Source organism: Acanthopagrus latus, chromosome 2 (assembly GCF_904848185.1).
Source record: "Acanthopagrus latus isolate v.2019 chromosome 2, fAcaLat1.1, whole genome shotgun sequence".
Classification (NCBI taxonomy): domain Eukaryota; kingdom Metazoa; phylum Chordata; class Actinopteri; order Spariformes; family Sparidae; genus Acanthopagrus; species Acanthopagrus latus.
This window is the reverse complement of record NC_051040.1, coordinates 7,982,520-8,002,892: the sequence shown is the minus strand read 5'-3', so window position 1 is coordinate 8,002,892 and position 20,373 is coordinate 7,982,520. Positions and strand designations below refer to the sequence as shown.

General features: G+C 45.9%; 1 protein-coding gene across 6 annotated transcripts in view; it reads left to right on the top strand.

Moving 5' to 3' along the window:
- robo1 (roundabout, axon guidance receptor, homolog 1 (Drosophila)) overlaps window positions 1-20,373 on the top strand; it is a 235,024-nt gene that overhangs the window by 93,131 nt on the left and 121,520 nt on the right. The window contains exon 1 of one of the 6 annotated variants that reach the window (XM_037075206.1): window positions 7,960-9,073. The exons of the other annotated variants lie outside the window; for them this stretch is intronic. Coding sequence (XP_036931101.1) covers window positions 9,016-9,073 — 58 coding nt within the window. The 5' untranslated portion in view covers window positions 7,960-9,015. Of the gene's footprint in view, window positions 1-7,959; window positions 9,074-20,373 lie in introns of those variants that run through there. 6 annotated transcript variants of the gene reach the window in all.

Sequence of the window (20,373 nt, the reverse complement as noted above, 5' to 3'; positions counted from 1 at the left end):
CGTACATAATTCCAGCTTGTTATATCTCGTGACAATTTCACAAACTGCCATTATACTATGTGGGCTGTGGTCTAAAAAAGATGTGGTTCTGCTGAAAATATGGACAAACTAAAAAAACACACTCAAGCAATTTGTGAATATTTGATCCTCTGTAATCATACTCTGCCTCTTTTCCTGCACGCAGTCGGAGAACTCAACATTTGTACTAGTTTTCTGCAGTGAAGGAGTCTGTAGTTTCAACCCGGTGACAATGTGTGAACGGCGCTCTTTAATCGAACACTAATAGAGTCGTTTCATCTGTCACTCCCAGTGCCAACATGGCAGAGAGGAAGTATTTACTTACTGAACAGAAGCCTGTTCAAGAGCGAAACCTTTACAGCTAAAGCTCACATATAAGTATAATGAAGTTGCTAACTCACAAAGAACAAAGAGATTGAAGCTGGCAATTGCTGTTCATGTTTCCACTTAAATAATGGCCAGACTGGTGCTCAGATTGTTGCTCTGCTCCCGGTCAGGATCTCGCCTCGTATCTCGCTGCCATGTGATTGGCTGCGGTCCAGCCGTGATAAGAACAAAGGAATCTCTTGGCTCAGTTACTTCGAGCCCCTCTGTCAGTTATTAAAGCTCTCCTGTCTCTGAACCAATTAAGCCAATTAAGCATGAAACACAATGCTTCTTGTTTGCTGCCTCTGTGAGGGGAGGAGTGAGACGCAGGTCGCTGAGCCATCTGTGTTTGATGAAAAGAAGGAGCGATCCAAGGACAGTGAGAGATGCTTCGAGATTGTCTAAATTGTGATTAAATCGTACCTTTTCTGTTGTGTTGGTGCAGCCACGCATGGAAACACACAAATTGGACGCTGCAGCGCTGCGCCGCAATCTCACTGTTGAATATTTGTCACCAACATAATAAACTTCGTATCTTTCCATATGGAACATCATCTCACAGGAGGAGTGTTTGAACACAAACAACTTGTAAACAGTTTTTCCTGACAACAGACGTGCACGACATTCATGCAAACTCCCTCAACGTCTGTTGCTGCGAAATATTCCGCCGTCTGACTGTATTTTGATGTCCCTGCCAGGATGTTATGTGATAGCTGGGTTATTTTAATCAGCCTCCACAGGCCATGTCGAGGCTGACGCTAAACAGATGCTAATGTGAGGCCCATTAAAAGACACAGGGAAAGAGGGATTCAGTGTGCGCAGGCAAGCGGAAAAGCAACAGCCTGTTTATCGCCTCATCCTGCTTTGTGCTCCAAACCTCGTCGTGGCATCCTGTGAAGCTCCCCCTCTTTCTTTCTCCTCGGTGTGCGCGACCCCCACCTCCTCCTCCTCGCCTCGCATTTCTTGCAGCAGCGTCATGCATGGGGGCATTCCTTGAACAGAAACAGATTTGTTTAGTTCCCCGTCATTTTCTTTCACCGGACCCCTGTCTTTTTTATCATGTCTGAAAGCAGGAACAGAGAGGCTATAGTGGGGAGAAGAATGTTCTCACTCCTCTGCCCCATGTGTTGCTACACTCTGCTTTGCATCGTCCTTCCCTTTTCTCTACTCGCTGGCAAACTCTCAATGTAATAGTGACAAGAGACATTTTTAGTCTTGTCCAGTTGTTAAAAGACTTTTTGGCTTGTTTCTGAGGCTCATCTCAGCGGGTTAACTGTATTTGTTCTGGGTTGGAGCCCAGAAATACACATTCTTGGGCTCAAGGGCTGGAGAATTGTCCACGGTGGACAGACAGGAGGAAATGGCCTGACAATCACTGAGGTTCCTGTTGTAGATGTTCCAGAAATATGACATGTCTGTACTTAGTGCTTCACTCTCAGTCTCCACTGATGTGTGTCAAGGCCTAAATATGGTAGGTTTGAGTCTGACAGGCCAGCTGTGAGTTGAATTTAACGCTGTTGCTTTGCCCTTTGCTATATTTAAGACAAACGTCCAAGTACAGATGATGTGTGCGTTACCCTTTAACCTTTATCAATCAACTATGACTACAGCCCTGATTCCAAAAGGAGTTGGGACGCTGTTTTAAACATGAATGAGACGGATCATTTGCTAAGCCTTCTGACGTATACTCAGTGGAAAACAGTCAGAAAAACAAATAACATTTTGACATTTTTACCTCCTAAAAATCTGTGATTTTTGTTATGACATTCCTATATTTTAACACAGATTTATATAAAACACCTTTAGATGGGAGCAACAACAGACTGGGAAAGTTGTGGAATGCTCATAAACACACCTGTTTGGAACATTCCTCAGGTAAACAGGTTCACTGGTAGTAACCAGCTGGTGTTGTGAAAAGTACCCCAAAGTCATACTTAAGTCAGTGTAACTATACCTCACTATAACACTCAGGTCAGAGAAGGTTAGTACAGCAGGGAAATAAAATTCATAATGGCACTTCAAAGGGGCAAAGCATAGCGAACCACAGAGCTGGCAGTGTGGAGGTACTCAATATATACTTTTTTTAAATATGCATCCTGCACGTACAAAAAGATGAAGAAGCAGAAAATTAACATACTAAAGCACAGCACAAGTACTTCAGAATTGTACTCGACTACATGACTTAAGTAAATGTACATGGAAACTCAAGAACAGTTTTACAGTGTCTCAACTTTTTTGGCATCATGGTGGTAGTTGTTCCGTGCTTTGTGCTCTCTGGAGCTTCACCTGTCTCTCAGCAACCAATCATAAATGATTTGTTGCCTCTCTCAGCGGTGACACCGTAACACCAGTGTGATCTAACGTCCTCAGGAGTTCAGGTCATCTCTCCTCTCCTCCCTCACATCGCCTCTCGTCTCCCGCCCATACCTCTCGCTCTTCGCCGCTCCCGTGTCGGCCATCTGTCATGCCACCTGAAAATCATCTTGTTCTCCAGAGTGCCATGAGCGAGCGGTGGAGACCTCTCCCCCCCGAAAGCCCGGCTGCATGACAAAGCAGTCTGACTTTTAACGGGGTACATCCTGCGGATTCCAGCGACCGCACAGATCCATCATGCAACAGTTACTTTTTGCAGGAAGTTTTAAAAATAAGAGATTTCCATATGTTGCAAGAGGTCGGATAGAAGTTGGCTCAGTTGAGTAAATGCAATTCCATATGTGTGCACTCCTCCTTTGCTCCTCCACTGAGGTTGGTGAGGAGAGTCTTTTTATTTAAAAAGCCAGCGTTTCATCCAGTTCTCTCGCCTATTCCAAACTGTTTCCAAGTCTGTTTATGAGCATAAACCAGCCCGGAGAGTCGTGCCCTTTCTTGTCAGAGGACATTGCACTCCTGACTGTGTCGTTCAGTCACCCCAGATACTGCTCCTGATTTGTGATGAGCTAGCTGTTTAAGTGGACCAAAGCCCAAATCCTGAAACAGGGCAAAGTTACCCTGCAGCTATTTACTGACTGTCTTGGAAAATGCTAAAGCAGCTCAATCAAACGCCGTCCTTTTTACCTCGTGTTGTTCGCGTTTATCTTTTCCAAACACCTTGGAGACCGCGCTGCCCATTGCCAACTCACAAAGACTACAAATATGAATTGCTGTCTTATAAAAAGAAAAGCCGCACAATGAATAAATAAAAGGATGGCTCCTCAAGGACAAGACATGAATGATAAAAGGGCCGTGGTGAATGCGAGGCGAGTGATGTATGGTAACCACCCAACCAAAGTGCCTGTGATGGGAGCTCAGACGAACTGTACCTGTGACTGCCACGCTCCGCCCAAGGTGACTCCGGTTGCAACTTGGACAACTTTCTGTTTGCTTCCCAACATATTCAGCTTGTGGTGTAAGAAAATTCCAAAATGCATCTTTTTTTTCTGAGGGTAGAAATGCGCTCTCACTTTTCCATCTACTGGGAAAGAGCGTTTTGTTTGCCTCTCGGCGGGGAGCATCTTTTTTCGAGGGGGGAAAGTTTTTTGTTTTATGCCATCTTGTTTGGTGCGCTGGTGAGATGGGAATGAAAGCCATTAAATAGTCTTAGTTGGGGAAAAATGGGGAATGTGGGGCTCCGTCGCCTTACCCCGCCCGTGTGTCACCCCGTCACCTCTATGCCGAGGGGGCCTCGGTTTTGTGAGGAGTCCAGCACATTTGAAAAGGGGACACAGCATGTCGCCTACAGGATCCCCCGTCCTGCCGCAAGCACAGAGGCATCATAAGAAAAGCCGGAACGTCCACAAACTCCTTTTGAATATTAAAAGGAGAATTATCGGAGATAAAAAGGCCGGGAAGATGAGAGACGGTCTCACCATTGAGCGATTCGATGGCGAGATGGAGAGGGGAGTGAACTCCACCACGCACATTGTATACAGAGTTGCCCTCATTAAGATCCCATCGTACTCTGGGGGGAAACATTGTCACTGGATTTAGGAGACCGGCCAAGACTGCAGGGGTTTATGTATTTGGCAGATCTCACGGGTAGCAGCATGAAGGACTCTTGGTGGGAAGTGAAGCGATGTTTGCAGTTTTTATCTGTTTTTGAACATTTTCAAGAGCCTCTTTGGATTGGATTTTTTTTTACCACTTGCCACGTTTCAAGGAATAGTCTGCAGCCGCTGATCTAGCAAGTTATACGCACGCCTGCTGGCACCTGTGTCGTCCACACACGTCCACCATGCAGATTGTGTGTTTGCTGGTGGTGCTGTTTGCCATGCTGGTCATGCTGGGAGTTCCCAAAGACCATCATGGTCCACACAGGGCCCATCGCAACGGCGGGTCACAGAAGTCTCACTGGTGCAAACGGCTGCCTAATAATTTTGGACCTTGGGAGCAAAACCACCAGACTCTGGGCCACTCCCACAACAAACCACACAAATGTAAAAGCGTCTCTCACAGTAAGTACAAAAAAGTGCTTTATTACATAACTGTCATCAAAAAAAAATAATGACTCATCAGCTCTTTGACGGCATGAAAAGCAGCTCTGGTTCTCTTCAGCGGTTGCTAAAGCATTGAAGCCTTGGAGCGCTTTGCAGTCCAGGATGGGGAAGTTTGATCCTTTTGTACCTTGTGTATTCTTGGCTCTGGCGTAAAAAGCTCTCTGCTGTCTCAGCTGCCGTCACAGCCCTGACAGTATGTCATCTTCTCAGCCTCTGCTGGCCTGATCAAGGTTGCAAGGGAGGGGAAAGAGAGAGGACAGAGAGCCTCGCTGTTCATGGAGCTCAGTCGTTCTAACTTGCACATACTGTTTTTTTTTTTTTTTTCTTTTTTGACAACCACAGAAGACGGGTGAAACCAAAACTGAATACAAAATGCTTTGATTCGACATTAAACTGTGGGCAGAAATCAAAGACTACCTTAAATATGCGCATACCTTGTTAGGATGGGATGGGGTTTTTTTTTTTAGATTTAACAGTACAATAAAACCGTAACAATCTCTTTTACTTTGCTCGTTCCCCTCCTATCATCCTGTTATTCGCAGGTAATCAATGTGAGCAAAGGAGAGATGAAAGCACTGCAAGCGATCTGTGATTACAGAGTCTGTTTTGTGTGACACTGATTTACTTTTGCTTTTTTTGTTTTTTTGCTGTGCTACATCAAACAAAAAAAAGTGAAATGCTTTAACATCCTCTTGTAGCAATCAGCTCTCCCAGACTGCCTCCTTTCCTGGTGGGTCCAAGCGAGGACTTTTGCTGATAATAGCCTCTGTGTTACAGTTCCCTGCTGCTGGCTAGAGGAAATTTTACTATTCAATTGGTGGTATTCAGCTGAACAGCCACTTTAAAGATCCGCGGCTGTAAAAGCTTTTAGGAGGGAAAAAAAAGGGGGCACATGAGGATCAAGTGGGAATGGAGTGTGTAAAAACTGTAATATAATGCACACACGGATGGATGAGAAGTAAAAACATGCTCGGCGTTGACAGACAGCATTCAGCATCATGAGAGATCCAGTAAAATAACCTCACGTCTTAAACAGCTGAATGGGTCGACTGACACGTATCACTTTTTCCAAACACCGCGACTGTTGCAGCTCAGCACTGGACCTTCATCACACACCCGCTGTTTGTTTAGGTTTAGACAAGAAAACTGCTGGGTTTAGCTCAGGAAAACATCTTGGTTTGGGTGAAAGTCACTGTGTTACTTCTGTAACTGTACCTACTTTAGCTATTAGCTCATGTCATGCTATTTTTTTTGTGGCTGGACATGAATGGCGGCGTCCTGAACGAAAGTCCGGTGTTTGTTTAACCCAACCAGCCGTCCCTGTCCTCCCTGACCAGATGGTTCATCCTTCATACTACGTTTCCTAACTTCCTCCTTTCCAGCTGTAATTATCACCACCGCCGCTGGAGGTCACAGCAGTTAACACTGGTCGTAATCAGCTGCTGTCATTTCCGAAGAGGACATGCTCATTAAAATGGATTAGGTTTGAGCAGGGTGACTGTTGATTCACATCAGTGTTTCTGATGAACTGAGAATGGACCTGACCGTGAGACAGGAGACATCTTGTGTCCAGCAGCTAAACTTGTGACAAAACATTACAGCACTACCTATTCAAATATTCTGAGAATTCTGTAAAGAGGGAGAAAGAGTGGGCGCCATTTTGATTCATTCATTCAGTGTCGGACTTATGATATTTTTCTGCAGGATGTAGATTGTTTGAATATAATTAATTATAATAATAATGCATTATGTGGAGAGACATTGATGTTGTGGCGGTCCTGTTGATAAACATACGCTTGAGGGCCGTTCATGCTCTGTTTATTTGATGCATTTAAACATTAATCCTTTGCATCCAATAAAAGGAAACTACAGAAGTGCCCAAGTTCGAAAAAAAATATATTATACTTGTGATGTATTGTTTTGATCACTGAACCTCCATTCAGCACACATGAGCTGACTCACTGTTTGACTGTTTGAGTGTAAAGTGCTGTTATGAGAGAGTAAAATATGGTGTTTATTCTCACTTCAGCCTACAAAATGAAGTCATCACACAAGTATGTGGAACATGAAGGACATTGAAACCCTCGGGGCCTGATGACTGATCTGTCAGCAGCCACTCCTTAGCTTGAAATCACCGTATATACACTTACCCCTGGTGAAAACAAGGGTTCTTTTTTTTTTTAATATCAGATTAATTCCGGCAGGCTTCACTGGAGGGCGCTGTTGGGTTACAAATCTTCAGCGGCTCTGCGCACAGAGAGCTCAGCTGTGGACGCGCGGAGGCCGTTCAGCTGTTCTTTCTACTCACTCACGGTTCAAGTCTTCACGTTTCTGATCTTTTTGACGCACGGTTATAAATTAATCTTAAAAAGATCTCCTCTGTGCTGCTGCTGCGGCTGATGTTGTTGTTGTTGTTGTTGTTGTGTGTCTGTGACTCAGAAGTTGAAAGAAGCAGCGCGCTGCTATAGGCTGCATTAGATCACAGCCGTCACAGAGGAACCAGGAATAACAGAATGAGAAACACATTTTTTTTTTTTTTTTTTTTTTTTTATGGTGGGTTTGGTCCCAAGTTGATGTCACACTGGGGAAGTTGTTAAACTGGGAACACGGATCAGCAGATATGAATCAACACCATGAACTCACAGCGCACTGATGAGGAGCATTAACTGCAGTTCATTGACATTTTATTATATAATCTAACATGTTTGTGCAGTTTAAATATTCCTATCCAGTGATTTCTTTCAGATAGATATGGATGAATGAAAAAAAAAAAACATGTTATAGCTGATCTAGTTCTGAATATTGAATTATTAATAGTCTGTGAAAAACCCACAGGAGACAAAACACAAACCTTAAAGTATTTTAGAGCCATTATATAATAACCGCTCAGATCCAAAACCACACTGTCAAGTCCCTCCTGGGCGATCATCTGAACGGGCTGATGATTTGTTTTTAAGTCATGAACCGCAGAGAGAATAAAATAAAATAAAATAAAATAAAATAACCCCAACATGTCCGGATAGTTTTAGAAGCTTCCTCTTATTGTTGGACGGGACTTAAAGAAAATACAGCGGGGCAGCCAGTGTGCGCCGTGCGGCTGCGCTGCTCACAGGGATCCAGGCGGGAAGAGGTTAAATTTCTTCTCTGGGAAACATTGTCGGGTCTATGGAGGGGGTAGAAAGGCGCATACCAAATTGACGAGGCATTCCGCTGTTTTTGTTTTTTTTTTTCCTTGAATGAAATGCTGTGAATATGAATCCGCGTGTCCCTCCTCGCGTCTGAGCTGCGTTTCTGGGGTCTTTGCGACGCGCACCAGGATCCTGCAAGCAAAGGAGCAGAAACTCGGAGTTGGGGGGGTGAAGAGAGAGAGAAAGAGAGAGAGAGAGAGAGAGAGGGAAAAAAAGTGATGGAAAAGTTGCACTGATCTGCTGTCCGAGAGATCCGCTGGATGAGGGAGGACAGGACTAACTCGCAAAGTTTCCGATCTCAAGTGACAGATTCGAGAATCGGGGACTGAAATAATGTGAGTGCGGGGACAGAGTCTCTCACAGCGCGGACCACAGAGACCGCTCGCCTTATTTTAACTCACTTTTCACTCAACTTTCTGTCTCGGTGGATTTAAGATTTTGTCCTCTTTTTTTTCCTTCTTCCTTTTTTTGGCACAAAGGAACTAAATGATTTGAATGAGATCAGCTGAGCGGTCTGAGCGCACGGCTGCAGCGGGATGAATTCAAAGAAAGGATAGAGCTCTTCCACTTCTCTCTCTGCACACATGCCATCATTCAGTCCGGCTCAACTACTGGAACAGAGCATGTGTTGAGGTTTGGTGTTGTGTGGAGCTGTTTCTTTTTGTTTGTTTGGGTGTTTTTTCCCCTTCATCTGTTGGAGCCTTCTTCTTCTTCATCATCCTCCAAAAAGAAGCCAAAACAAGCTCTTGATAAACTGCTCCTGGACTCTTCTGATATTTGGCTTTTTTTTTTTTTTTTGGTGACTCACAAAACCTTCAAAAAAAAAAAAATCTGGGTGTTCCATTTTTTTTCAAACTCTGGATTTTAAAGATTTCTTTTGGCAGGTTTGACATGAAGGAGCGGATGCCTGAGCTGCTTTCTGAATAATTTGGATTACTCAAGAACATTTCTCATAAGAGAGGCGTTGAATTATGTCTCCAACTTCTATTGGATTTGTATTTCTGTTAGGAATTCTCCATGTGTGCTCAGGTAAGAGAGTCACAGTTATTCAGAAGTCATCTTTTTCTCTCAGTGTGGATTTTTATTTTGGGGTTTCGAGAGGTTGAATTTTGGGTGAGGAGGGGAAAAAATCTACAGGCCTACAGCACACGAAGAACACAGCAGCTTCATTTAAATTACTAAAATGTTGGATTTAATAAATGATATGCCTTCATGCTGCCTGGCACACAAGACACAAACTTTTTTTGTTTCAAATCTGGGATTTTTGAGTTTGTTCGAGGCCTCGGTCTGATGTGTGTTCGAGGCTCATCCCTGGTGCGTTTCTTTAGCTTTCGAAGACGACTTTCTGATCCACAACTGACATTTTCCTCCTCTTGTGACCAGAACCGCTCCTGGTAGAAGGGTTAACCCTAACTTTAAAGAGCTGAGCACACATAAAGTCACACATGAAGTGCTGAAGCCATGTGGGGATGTGTGTGTGTGTGTGTGTGTGTGTGTGTGTGTGTGTGTGTGTGTGTGCAGGGCAGCTATCATCCTTCACACAGACAGCAGAGCCCCTATGGAGAACATGTTTCCATGTGTGTCGCCCCTCTGCTCACGGGTGACTGTTATTGCTGAGCGCAACATTTTGTATTATGTTCTCAAAATGCAGAGACTTCCCTCGTGTCGTCTTTTCTTCTCTGGCTGTTATGTGTGGAGCTACAGCAGCCTGGTTTTTCAGTTGTCTTTGTCTGCTCGCATTGTTCCTTTTTTTTTTTTTTTTTTATCTTACACATTATTCCTCCTCACCCATCACATGGATGTCTCTATAGAACTCCTGGACCATTATAGCTGGGGTTTTCCAGGTCAGTTGCTTCTGAGTTATGAGGAAGCAAATGCCTGGGACCCCATTATAGGGCTTGAGGGAAGGAGCACCCTGAATGGGAGCTAGTGGAGCGTTTTACACAAAGAAAGACTTGTACAAAACCTGTAAAAGGCACAAAATAGAACTGTTTCAGTCAAGGGTTTATACGCTATTTAATGTACCTTTATGATACCCCAAACAAACCTAAAGTACCAGGATAAAAACAGGGACCTGCAAGCTCTCAGTGTTGTCGTTTTCAAGTTTAAATCTGAAAAGCTGTTCAGGGTTTCCTGTCTAAACTCGATTTGTTACCACATGTCCCTAGAAGTGAAGTCTGTCTGCATGAGTATGAATGTTCAGGATCTCAGTCACGCTCAGACTGAAAGGTCTTTATTCTCCGTCCGTCGGTCGTCCGGCTCCTGAGTCGCTGTCTCTCTACAGAATTTCATCATCCACATTCAAATTTCAGTTTGGCTTCCTGAATCGGGTCTTTGTTTTCTGCACGGAGGCAGGGATGTGGTGGCGGCGATGCTTAAAAGCCTGTGACACCGCAGTCGTTTGAGGAAATACTGTAGCACCTAAACAGGAAGTGGGGTCAGAGGTGAGCGTTTTATAGCTAGGTGGTGGCTCCATCTGCTCAGACCCTCGGCCCCCAGAACCTGAGCTCAGTCTGAGCTGAGCTGCTAATGGTCCCGGCCTGTGTGAAAGACCAGCAGACACCACGGTTTCCAATTACGCCTAGTTGTGGGGATGTCTGGGGATGTTTTGTGGGGAGAGGCGTGAGAATAGGGCCCGCTAATAGAGATGGACTGGACAGCAGATACTCAAAGGATTGGTCTTGGATTAGACGCTGGTGTCAGGAAAATTGGATTACACGCCACTCGCACGGGAAAAGATTTCATATTTGCTGCTAATTGGTGGGTTAACAACTTCATTCTGGAGCGGGCGAGGTATCAGATCTCTTAAGTAAACTCTTGATGGTGTTTAGTAACATATCCGTGGCTCGTATCAAGAGAGTCCTCACATTGCCGGCCGGGTTGTAAGAGAGTATTTTTGCTGTTGATCGTACGTGTGAAAAAGAGGGAGAGGGATGAGGTGACCTTTGCCCCCTGTCAAACACGTGGTGACTTGCTTATCGCCGCCTTGCCCCGTCTGAAGGTTGTAAATTGATACCTCCATCTATCATGTCTCACCCTGTTATCAGGCGATCTGTCCTCCTGCTGTACACTAAATGGCTGTTATCTGTCCTCCGAGTGCTCGTCAGACCTTACGCTAACCTCAGAGGTTGCATTCAGATGAGGGCAAGAGGAGGCCACGCCGCTCACACTCCCTGGATCACTTCGACGAGATAGGAAACGATATATGGCGACATTTCAGGGCAATTATCCTCGAGTGCACATCCATGTGTTGCGAACTCTTTTGGGTGATTGTATCCAAGCGCAGCAGAGTGTGAGTATCTAGTGCTGATAAAAAAAAAAAAAAAAAGGTGGGGTGCGGGAGCAGTGCCCTGGTAATCAGCCCCAGCCCCTGCAGCATATATCAGCCGTTGAGGTCTTGACAAATTGACTCTTAAGTGCTGATAAATTGCAGAGCCCTTCCACCTCCTACATCACGGCTATATGACAGGACACAGCAGGCTCCAGGGCCAATTAATGACCACAGACCACAGGTGAGACCCATCTCTGTCTCCTGTCTTCGTACCTTTTCACAAGGCCTGAGAACGTACTCATTAGAGCCGGCCTCTTACCGTCTCACGCAGTCACCCGGTTATATTCCAAAAGTGGTGTTGTTTTTCAGAGCCCAGCCCTCCGGCGTCTTGAGAGTCACGGCACGTAAGAGGGTCAGGTGCGCCGTGTCGCCTCTCTGCCTGAAAAATCTCGCACCTGTTTGAGGTGACGGCGCCCATAAAGCCATATCTCTGTAACTTCCACTAATACACATTAATCTGATCCTAATCCAAATCAAGCAGGGTTTTACACCCTAAGATCCAGGATTAGGCAGACTTTGGCTTAGTGAAACCACATGGAGGAATGTGGGAGGGCAGCCTGTGTCCTCTTCCTCTTCATGAGAACTCCGACTAAGTCATTAATGACGGACTGTATAAACATTTCAGAGCAGTTTGTTTGAGGGCAGGTAATTAGGCGGGGAACCCTAATGATCTGCTTTGCCCTGACTGCTCTTCCTTTAATGACCTAAAAGCGCTGCTTAATTGGATTAATTAAGAAATCCATCTGACGTCGATAGTTTGTAATTCGCCGTGGCTGCAGCTTGACTGATATGCGTGTCTGAGCGGAGAATCAGAGGATTTAGATAATTTTCGTAAACCTGAGGATCCATCCCAGTGCCCTCTGCGTCACCCCTCGTGGTGTTTCCGATTCCTCGGGAGTTAACCGTCTCACCACGCCTCCGTTCAGACAGTCACTTACGCTCATCGCTTGCCGATAATGCTGTGATGACTTATTTAGCGAGTGACACATTGTCTGTCAACTTGTCTGTCAGTGTAAGCTCTGGAAAACATATAGTCTGACAGAGTTAAGCCGTCTACACTAAGAATACTGCGGAACATAGCTTCGTTTAAGCGTTTTGGTCTGGAGCTGGCTGATACTAGAAAGCAGCCGGCGTGTCGAGGATATTACACTCCTGGGTCAGTCGGTGTTGTGAATGCATCTTTCTCTGACAGTTGACGCCGAGGACAAACATTCCCCCATTGCCAGCTTGGCTCAAGTTTATAAATGGGGTGTCCTTATAGGTTGAAAGGTGTTGTCTAGTTTGTGTCTCGCGGTGCGCGTAGAATTCTCGCAGCTTTACTTCGTGTTGTGAAAAATGCAAAGAAGTTTGTGTTGCAGGGAGCAGTGATGAGCGAGCAAATTACATAACGCTTATCCAGATCCGATTCGATACTCAGGATGCGTGTTTACTTGATCTGGCGTCGCCGTGGATTAGTTTCCCCATGACTCCACTAATATACATGTGAAGGGGAAGACAGAGAGGTGGGGAGTGTGTTTGTGTATGTGTGGGGTGGCGAAAGGGGGCTAAAGGAATCTCTTCATCCTCTTACCCATCCCCCGCGCTTTTTTTTGTTTTGGCCCCAATTTTTTTTTTTTAAGACTTGCCTTTTTTGTGGCTGGTCAGCACCGAAGCCTTTTCTTAAATAAAGCAGGCCGACATGCAGAAAAAAGCCTGTGGGGACGGGGAGTCCGCATTGTGTCGCCTTAACCGGGCGATTGAAAGGCATGGAGGAGGGGGAAGAGAATGGTTCGTGAGGGACGGAGGGTGTGTGAGGAGTGGAGAGTGGTATTGGGGGTGGGAGTGCGGCTACACAAAGGCAACCCCGGGGTGTGGAAGAGGGGGGGAGATGGAGGGAGGACGAAGGAGTCAAACATACCATGATACACCAGCTCTGGGAATTCTCTTGATCTGGCTCTCCGTGCTCACATAGCGTATTCCTTCTGGTCCCCCATGGCACAGAATGTGCTGATTAGTGTGATAGTGGTAGGAAAACTGTGAGGCAAGGACGGTGGTGGTTTTTTTTTTTGGTCTTCTTTTAAAGGTGGACATCTGGGGAGAGGTGAGGTTGATTTTTAAAAAGTGCTGAGTAAACAAATGATCCCGGGACAAAGGCGTCAGTGTGGCATTGAGGGTTCGGTTTTGGTGTGGGACGGCCAACACGTAGCGTCTAAATTCTGCATACTCAGGATCTCCCAGAAGGCTTGCCCCGGGCCCGCTGCGGTGGTGGAGAAGCCGTGCTACCGTGGGGCGCTCTGCCTTGTGCATTTTAAAAAGGCCTCGGACCTCCCTCCCTTTCATTTTCTCCACTGGGGAGACTGAGAGGTGGCATTGAGGACAGCCTTTCCCCAGTATCCTTCTTTTCTTCCTCGCTCCCTGAGCTCAGGCCTCCTCCCAGCCTCCTGTGACCATTCTATTACCCTCACATTGCAAGGCCTGGATACACTTTTGAAATGCTAAACCGCTCTTTCGTTATAACTGACAGGGGAAAATACCATTAAAGAGGCTGAGAGGAATAGATTAAATTAGCAGTTAAAAGAGAAACTGCTAATTAGTTGATTAATGTCTCCAGTTCCTCCCCCTCTCAGCTATACTGCCGAGTTAAGATTTTCTCCGGTGACAAGCTTCTCCCTCCCAATCAAATACAAGTTCCTGTTTATTTTAAACCCCGAGAACTGTTTTGAAATTGATGCATTGACAGATTTGTGTTCAGCAGCCACTCTCATCTCGAGCTGCATCAGCAACTTTATGTTCTCCTGAGGGCTAATTCTGTCACACAAAGACAGTGATAAAAGTAGGAGGGGTGCGTTCTATTTAAGAGGAAGTGCTGGAAAACATAATTAATGAGAAGGTGACCTTGAAATCCACTATTATAGGACTGCTTTCACAGCCGCTCCCACCATTCAGCTGTAACCATGGTGAGGAGGATTCAAATAACTGGGTGAATTTCCAGCGTGTAAATACACAGTCGCTCTGAGTTGGGAGATTAACTCTAATCCAGATCTATTATCAGGCTTACCCACTTTCTGCAAATTGGTGCCATTTTTTTTTCTTAAACCTGATGTCACCATTGAAATGAGCACAATAATCCGGAGCACTTTTATTTTGTCCGCTGCTGATAATGTGTGTAGTGCCACTTTCTCTTTCTCCCTCTGAGCTGGAACGCCACTTTTGACTTAAAGTGAAAGCCTCTGGATTTTCACCTTTTCAAGAAGCTTTTAAACTATACTTTTCAATTTCAAAAGACTCGCGGAGCTGTTTATCACTCCTCTCTTTCACCGTTTCGGTCGCCTTCCCACTGTACAGTCGTCACCCTCTCTCCCTCCCACACCCCCTCCTCCCTCCCTATTCAATGGGAGCTCTAATTGAATAACAATCGCAGTCACCATGTGAGAGACAGGTTCTTCAGGCTCAGGGCACAAGATTGCTTTTCACATTTGGCCGCACGTCTGTCACCAAGTCTTAATCGGAAGCTCCGCAGGTTTACGGCCTCACCTCCACTTCCCCACATGCACTTGGGTTTCGGTAATCTCACCTTTTTTGGCTCGGGAGACTTTGTAGCAGAATGCTTGAAGGTGCTCTGTGATTAATGCTGTAACACTTGACTGCCGTGATTCTGTCTGACATTCAGTGTTGACAGCCGGTGTTTATCCTTCACTCGTAATGTTCCCATTCAGAGCAATGCTATTCACTTCCTCCTCCACCTCTGCTTAATGCTTTAATGATAATGACGGCACACACATATTTGTCTCTCTCTGTCTGGTCCAAATTATTCAAAGCATTTTTTTTTACCCTTTGACTTTGATTGAGCTGAGCTCATGCCTCCTTTCTTACATGGCCTTTATATTTGCACTTATGCTCTTAATTGTCTGTTTTGAGTTCAGACAGGGAGAGTGCACCCTTCATGATACATACAGTAAAGCATACATTATGGATTTCAAACCATATAAAGCATCGGCTGCCTCACTGCTGATCACTTTTATAAAGGAGCTTTAAGGGAAAACTGACGTAATGCAGTGTCAGTGGAAAGTAGAAGATGTGTCCTCAGGCTGATTATTTCCGCTTACAAAACAGTCTGAAATGCTGTTGGTGATAGGGATATTTCGTCTCTTGCATTTGTCATCACAGCTGTCTTGCACATATCTGATTTCCCCCTCCTCCCTCCTCACCCCTCCCCCGCCTCCGACTCTGAAGGAAGACAGGTTTGCTTTTTTATTCAGATGTCTGACAGTAGTTCCAGTGTCAGGTGTATAAAACTGACAGATGGGAATTAAGGACTGGGGATACACCGGTGATCAAGTCATTCTCAGTTAGGACACGGAAAGAGCACACAATTTGTTTAGATACGCCGTGTACCTGGACAGTCGGTGTGTGTTTAGCGGGGAAGACTTGGTAAGTGGGTGCTGGAAAGCCGACAGGCCAGTGAGCAGTTGTCTGCAGAAGGAAATTTAATTTTAATGCCAGACTGGGCACAGTCTCCCCTCTGTGGACGTCTAGAAAAAGGCTTGCTGGCAGCCCTCGCCCCTTCATTAATTTTGACCAAATATTTACTGTGCATCACATGGCATGCCTTACATCCCGCTCTCGTTTTTCCAAGCCAGGTTCGAACAGTTTGGGGCAATTTGTGTTCCATTTAGCTGGACCCGGGCCATGCCCCACTCAGCAGGCCCGTGCTGGTGTCTCTGGGATCTTGCCACATAAGAAACTGGCTCCACTGAGTCTTAACCTACGCTATGCCTCTGGGAGCCACGTTTCACTTTAATAATACCTTGCATCCCTAGGCACAGTGTATGAACCGCCGTCACATATGTGCACGCACATGCACAAGCTTTCACACATTGACAGTCCGATGCTATGTGCTCCGTGCTTACCCTTTTAACCTAAAGGGTACCCGGTGGGAAATGTGCCAAGTTTCTGCACTCAGACATTACCGCTGTACCCTCGTCTGAATGCTGTAACCGAAATTCCCTTTCAACACCCAGCTGTCTGAGATTTGCTTTAGAATGTGTTTGGCCGAACATTTAGAATAGCCTACATAAGGTCATCGGCTCTGCTCTCAGGGACTGTAACATAACACCGGTCCAACAGTGGGCCCGTATCAGCCGCTGCCATCAACTAAATAACATTTAAAAAGCATTAGGTGCTTTTTGGCCGTGCCTGCCTCGATTCACTTTGGCATCTCTTCAGAGCTGTTCTTTTTCTTGGCAGCGGGCCCAAATGCCATACTCCCTGTGGCTGGACTGTGCCAGCTGAGTGTGCTGCTGGTCCTTCTTCAGCCCCTCCCCTGCCTTCCCAACTCCCTGCCACCTATCCCACTCCCCTCATGGGTCGCTCACAGGAAGGGAAACTGCAGCCAGTACAGAGTGACCTTGGGAAGAGCAGACCACCGCACCATATTGTTACAGAGGAAAAACTGAGCAGACAGCAGATTTTGAATTAAATTAAGCACTTTGTGTACATTAACCCCACGGTGGTGTTTTTTAATCCTCTGCGATCGTTGCATAATATGGTGTGCGTCAGAAACCAAACCATTCCTACTCGTGTTAAAGGCATGTTTAACTGTTTGTTTTTCAAAATACTACACAAGTCGTACTGCTGAAATCTAATTTATTAATCTCTTGAGGATTTCAAGTCTAGCAGCTCATGGAGGAAGAAGTCAGCAGTGAAACACTCGCTGTCCCCTGTTGGGAAATAAATGTACCAGCATATTCAATTACCCTTGCTTCTCCTATCCTGCTGTTGCAGGCTGCTTTGATGTATCACTGAGAATGCGCTGGTCAAACCTCATTAAAAACAGGCAATGCTGGAAAACAAAAACAAGAAGTAATTGCCCACTCACGCTCCCCTGTGCTTCTGTTTTCCACAATCCCCCCCATGCCCTAAACCTTGACTGTGCTGCTTACGGATGCTTCTTAATAGAGGGTCTGAGCCTGGCACATGCTAATTACGGCTCTTTCCCTGGGATCTCTGCTCTGCTGAAGGAGTGACATCCTCGACACCGGTGCTCTCAGTTCTCTCAGGCTGGGTTTTCTTCTTCTAGGTCATCCCTGTGAATATGCAGGGTCAACATGAGGAGCCTGCGAGTCTGCTCAAAGTCACACACAGACACGCACACTGTGAATAGATTGATAGATAGGTACCAGACAGACTGACATGCACACATAAAGACAGGCCCGACTCTTTGCTCGCATCCAGCCTGCTCTGTTCAGCCCATCTGCCTGCGTGGTCTCCAGAGCCAATTTGACAGGCAGCTTCCTAACAAGCACTCCAGTCTTTTCCACTACAGATTTCCTCCTTGTCTCAGGGAATGGATATAATAAAGCATAGGAACTGTGTTTATCCTGCAGGAATGAATTCTGCCCTCGTGGCCCTCTGCAGAGTTTGACAGCTTTTATTTGTGTCTAATGACGCTCGCTGGAGCAGCTTGGCATCAGGAGGAGCTACAACTCATCCACAATTGTGTCCCCTGGGTTCTGTTGAAAATTCATTATTGTATGGTATATATTCCCCTTGTCATGTCTTTTCACAGTTACTCCCTGTTTATATGTTGCTGAGAATTTATGTGACGGTGCTATGGATATTTAACTTGTGAGAGGAAAGCCGTTCATCTTTAATTTTCATCCATGAGCTTTCAAGGGGAGAAAAATGAGTTTTTGAAGACAACCGAAACAAAAGATTTCCTTGTTGTCATCAGTTGATTTAATGGGTGTTTCACAAGTATCAGCACTCCTTTATCAGACTTGCGATCACGCCTGGTGTTTCCCAAATGTGTCAGGCCCATTTGGGAGAAGCCTGGAGCAGAAGTGGAGATACTGCTCCTATTGTCACAGTTCCAGATGGGGGGCCCCCAGAGCAGGATGGTCCCCAGCCTCCCGAGGGAATGCTCCGCTGGGGCTGTCTCAGGGAGAGCCGGGGATGTGTTCCCCAGCTGACAGCCGCGAGCCGGGGCTGGTGCTCCGGGCCGAGGAGAGCCTTTGTTGGATCGCATCCCGATGAGCAACCGTGATTATATCAGAGCCCTGGAGCCGGTGTTGTTAACCTGTGGCCCTGAGCAAAGCAGGGAGTGCTGCTTGTTTATGGCGTCGTCAGCAGATTTGACGCTCCTTTATTGTTTATGACAAATGAGTATCAGGAGGATCAAAGGCAGCAACAGTGATAACGTGATGCTGATAGAGCTGAATAGTTTATCCGTCGGCGTGTTAAAACTGTTGTAAAGTGGAGCAGGTCTTGTGATTTCTATTGTTCAGAACTGAATGAATTCTGCCTGGCAGAGTCGCCACAGTCTGATGATTTTTTTTTTTTTTTTTTTCAATGATTACTTGCTTAACCTTGCTCAATGTCTTGGCTCTAACAATAACAAAGGAGCTTTGTGTCATGTTTGCATTGCAGTCAGCAGAAGCCATATAACACTCAGATATCATTAGCGGCGTTGTAATCGTCTGTGAGCGTGTGGACTTAGTTTCTATAACAGCAAATACAGATAAACAATCAAACAGCCTCGTGTTGGGTTGCAGTGTTGTGCGCTACCTCTCAGATGGTGTGTTTCAGATTTGCTTTCATTAAAAAATAAATAAATAAAAGCGCTGAATTGGACGGTGGTACTACTTTTCTGGAAGCCGATCTGTTCTCAAGTGCTGCTGTAGTATCAGCGAGGTAACCGTACCCCGCTCTGTTTGGTAAGCGGAGACAAAGAGATGAGGAAAGAAAGAGGCCATAAAGATATCCATCATCCCCCCTCCCGCTCCGACTCCCCACCTCTGGGTCCCCACACACACTCACACGCAGGCCTCTAATCCTGCCTCTTAGGACTGTAAGCGATAGCCTTGTGTAACATTAAAAACAGGTCTGATCTGATGCAACTGGCAAAGTCATTCATGCGCCACATTCCAGGGTGGGATCCTGATGTGGAAGCGGTACGAGATTCAGTTTCGCTTTCCTGTTAATGTCATCTGATCAGCAGGAGAACGCTACCTTGCCTTTTCTCTGCGCTTCCGTCTCTCCCTTCTGCCTCCCCCGTCTTATCTCTGCCCTCTCTCGCCGTTATCTTCTCTAATTCAACAGAGAAGGGTGCCTTTTCTTTTCCTTTCAGTCATTTATTGGCCCGGCACAGTCCCGAGCGGGCGTGTCTCCAGTCTCCGCCTGGCTACCCACGAGGGACACGCCCTCTGCTCTTATCTCTGCCATAAATCCCTCTTAAGTCCCCTAATCACAGATTAATGGCACTGTAGATAGGGAGTGCCCTACTGTGCTTGCTCTTCCTTATCACAGACCCATATTCCATATCTCTTCCTTTGCTCAGCTGGACATCTGATTAGGGACGTGATGATATGGCTCGGGCCCCTGCAACACCTCTCAATTTTAGCATCTTTCTTTATGAGATCCCGCGACCTTGAGCATCTTTATGGGGGGAATTAAACTTTACCACACTATTGTTCAAAGAGTCACATGCAATGCAATCCAGGCCGGCAGCGTTTGTTTTATGGCGAGATTTGAACTGAATGACCAAGCATTGTGGAGGTGTTTTTATCATTCAGGGAAGTGGACACACTATCCTCTCTCCCTACATCAAGGGACAAAAGAGACAACATCTAAATGGCCTCCCTGCCCCTCTCCCCTGTGAGTTCTCTGGGGTAAAGGGCAGGTGCCTGGCTCCTTTCCTGCTTCTCAAACTTTGCCAAGATATTAGCCATGGAAAAGCGCCATGAGAGACAGAGGCACATTTATTTTTCTTTGAGGGAACGCACTGGACCTGAACTTATTACTTAAGCTAGGTGACTGTTTTTGTCTGTTTTTTTGGCCTGCCTTTCTGCTTCTTTCCAGCTGTATGCAGAGAGTGATTAGTGATGAAACTGTAGTAAACCCGACGTTGCCTGTGGGGGTACATGAGCTCTTAATTGTAAAGGGCAACCATGCTGTGTTTAAGGAATGACCTGGCCTCTGATAGAGCTGACCCTGTCTAGCTTTTTCTTGTCCTGAGGCT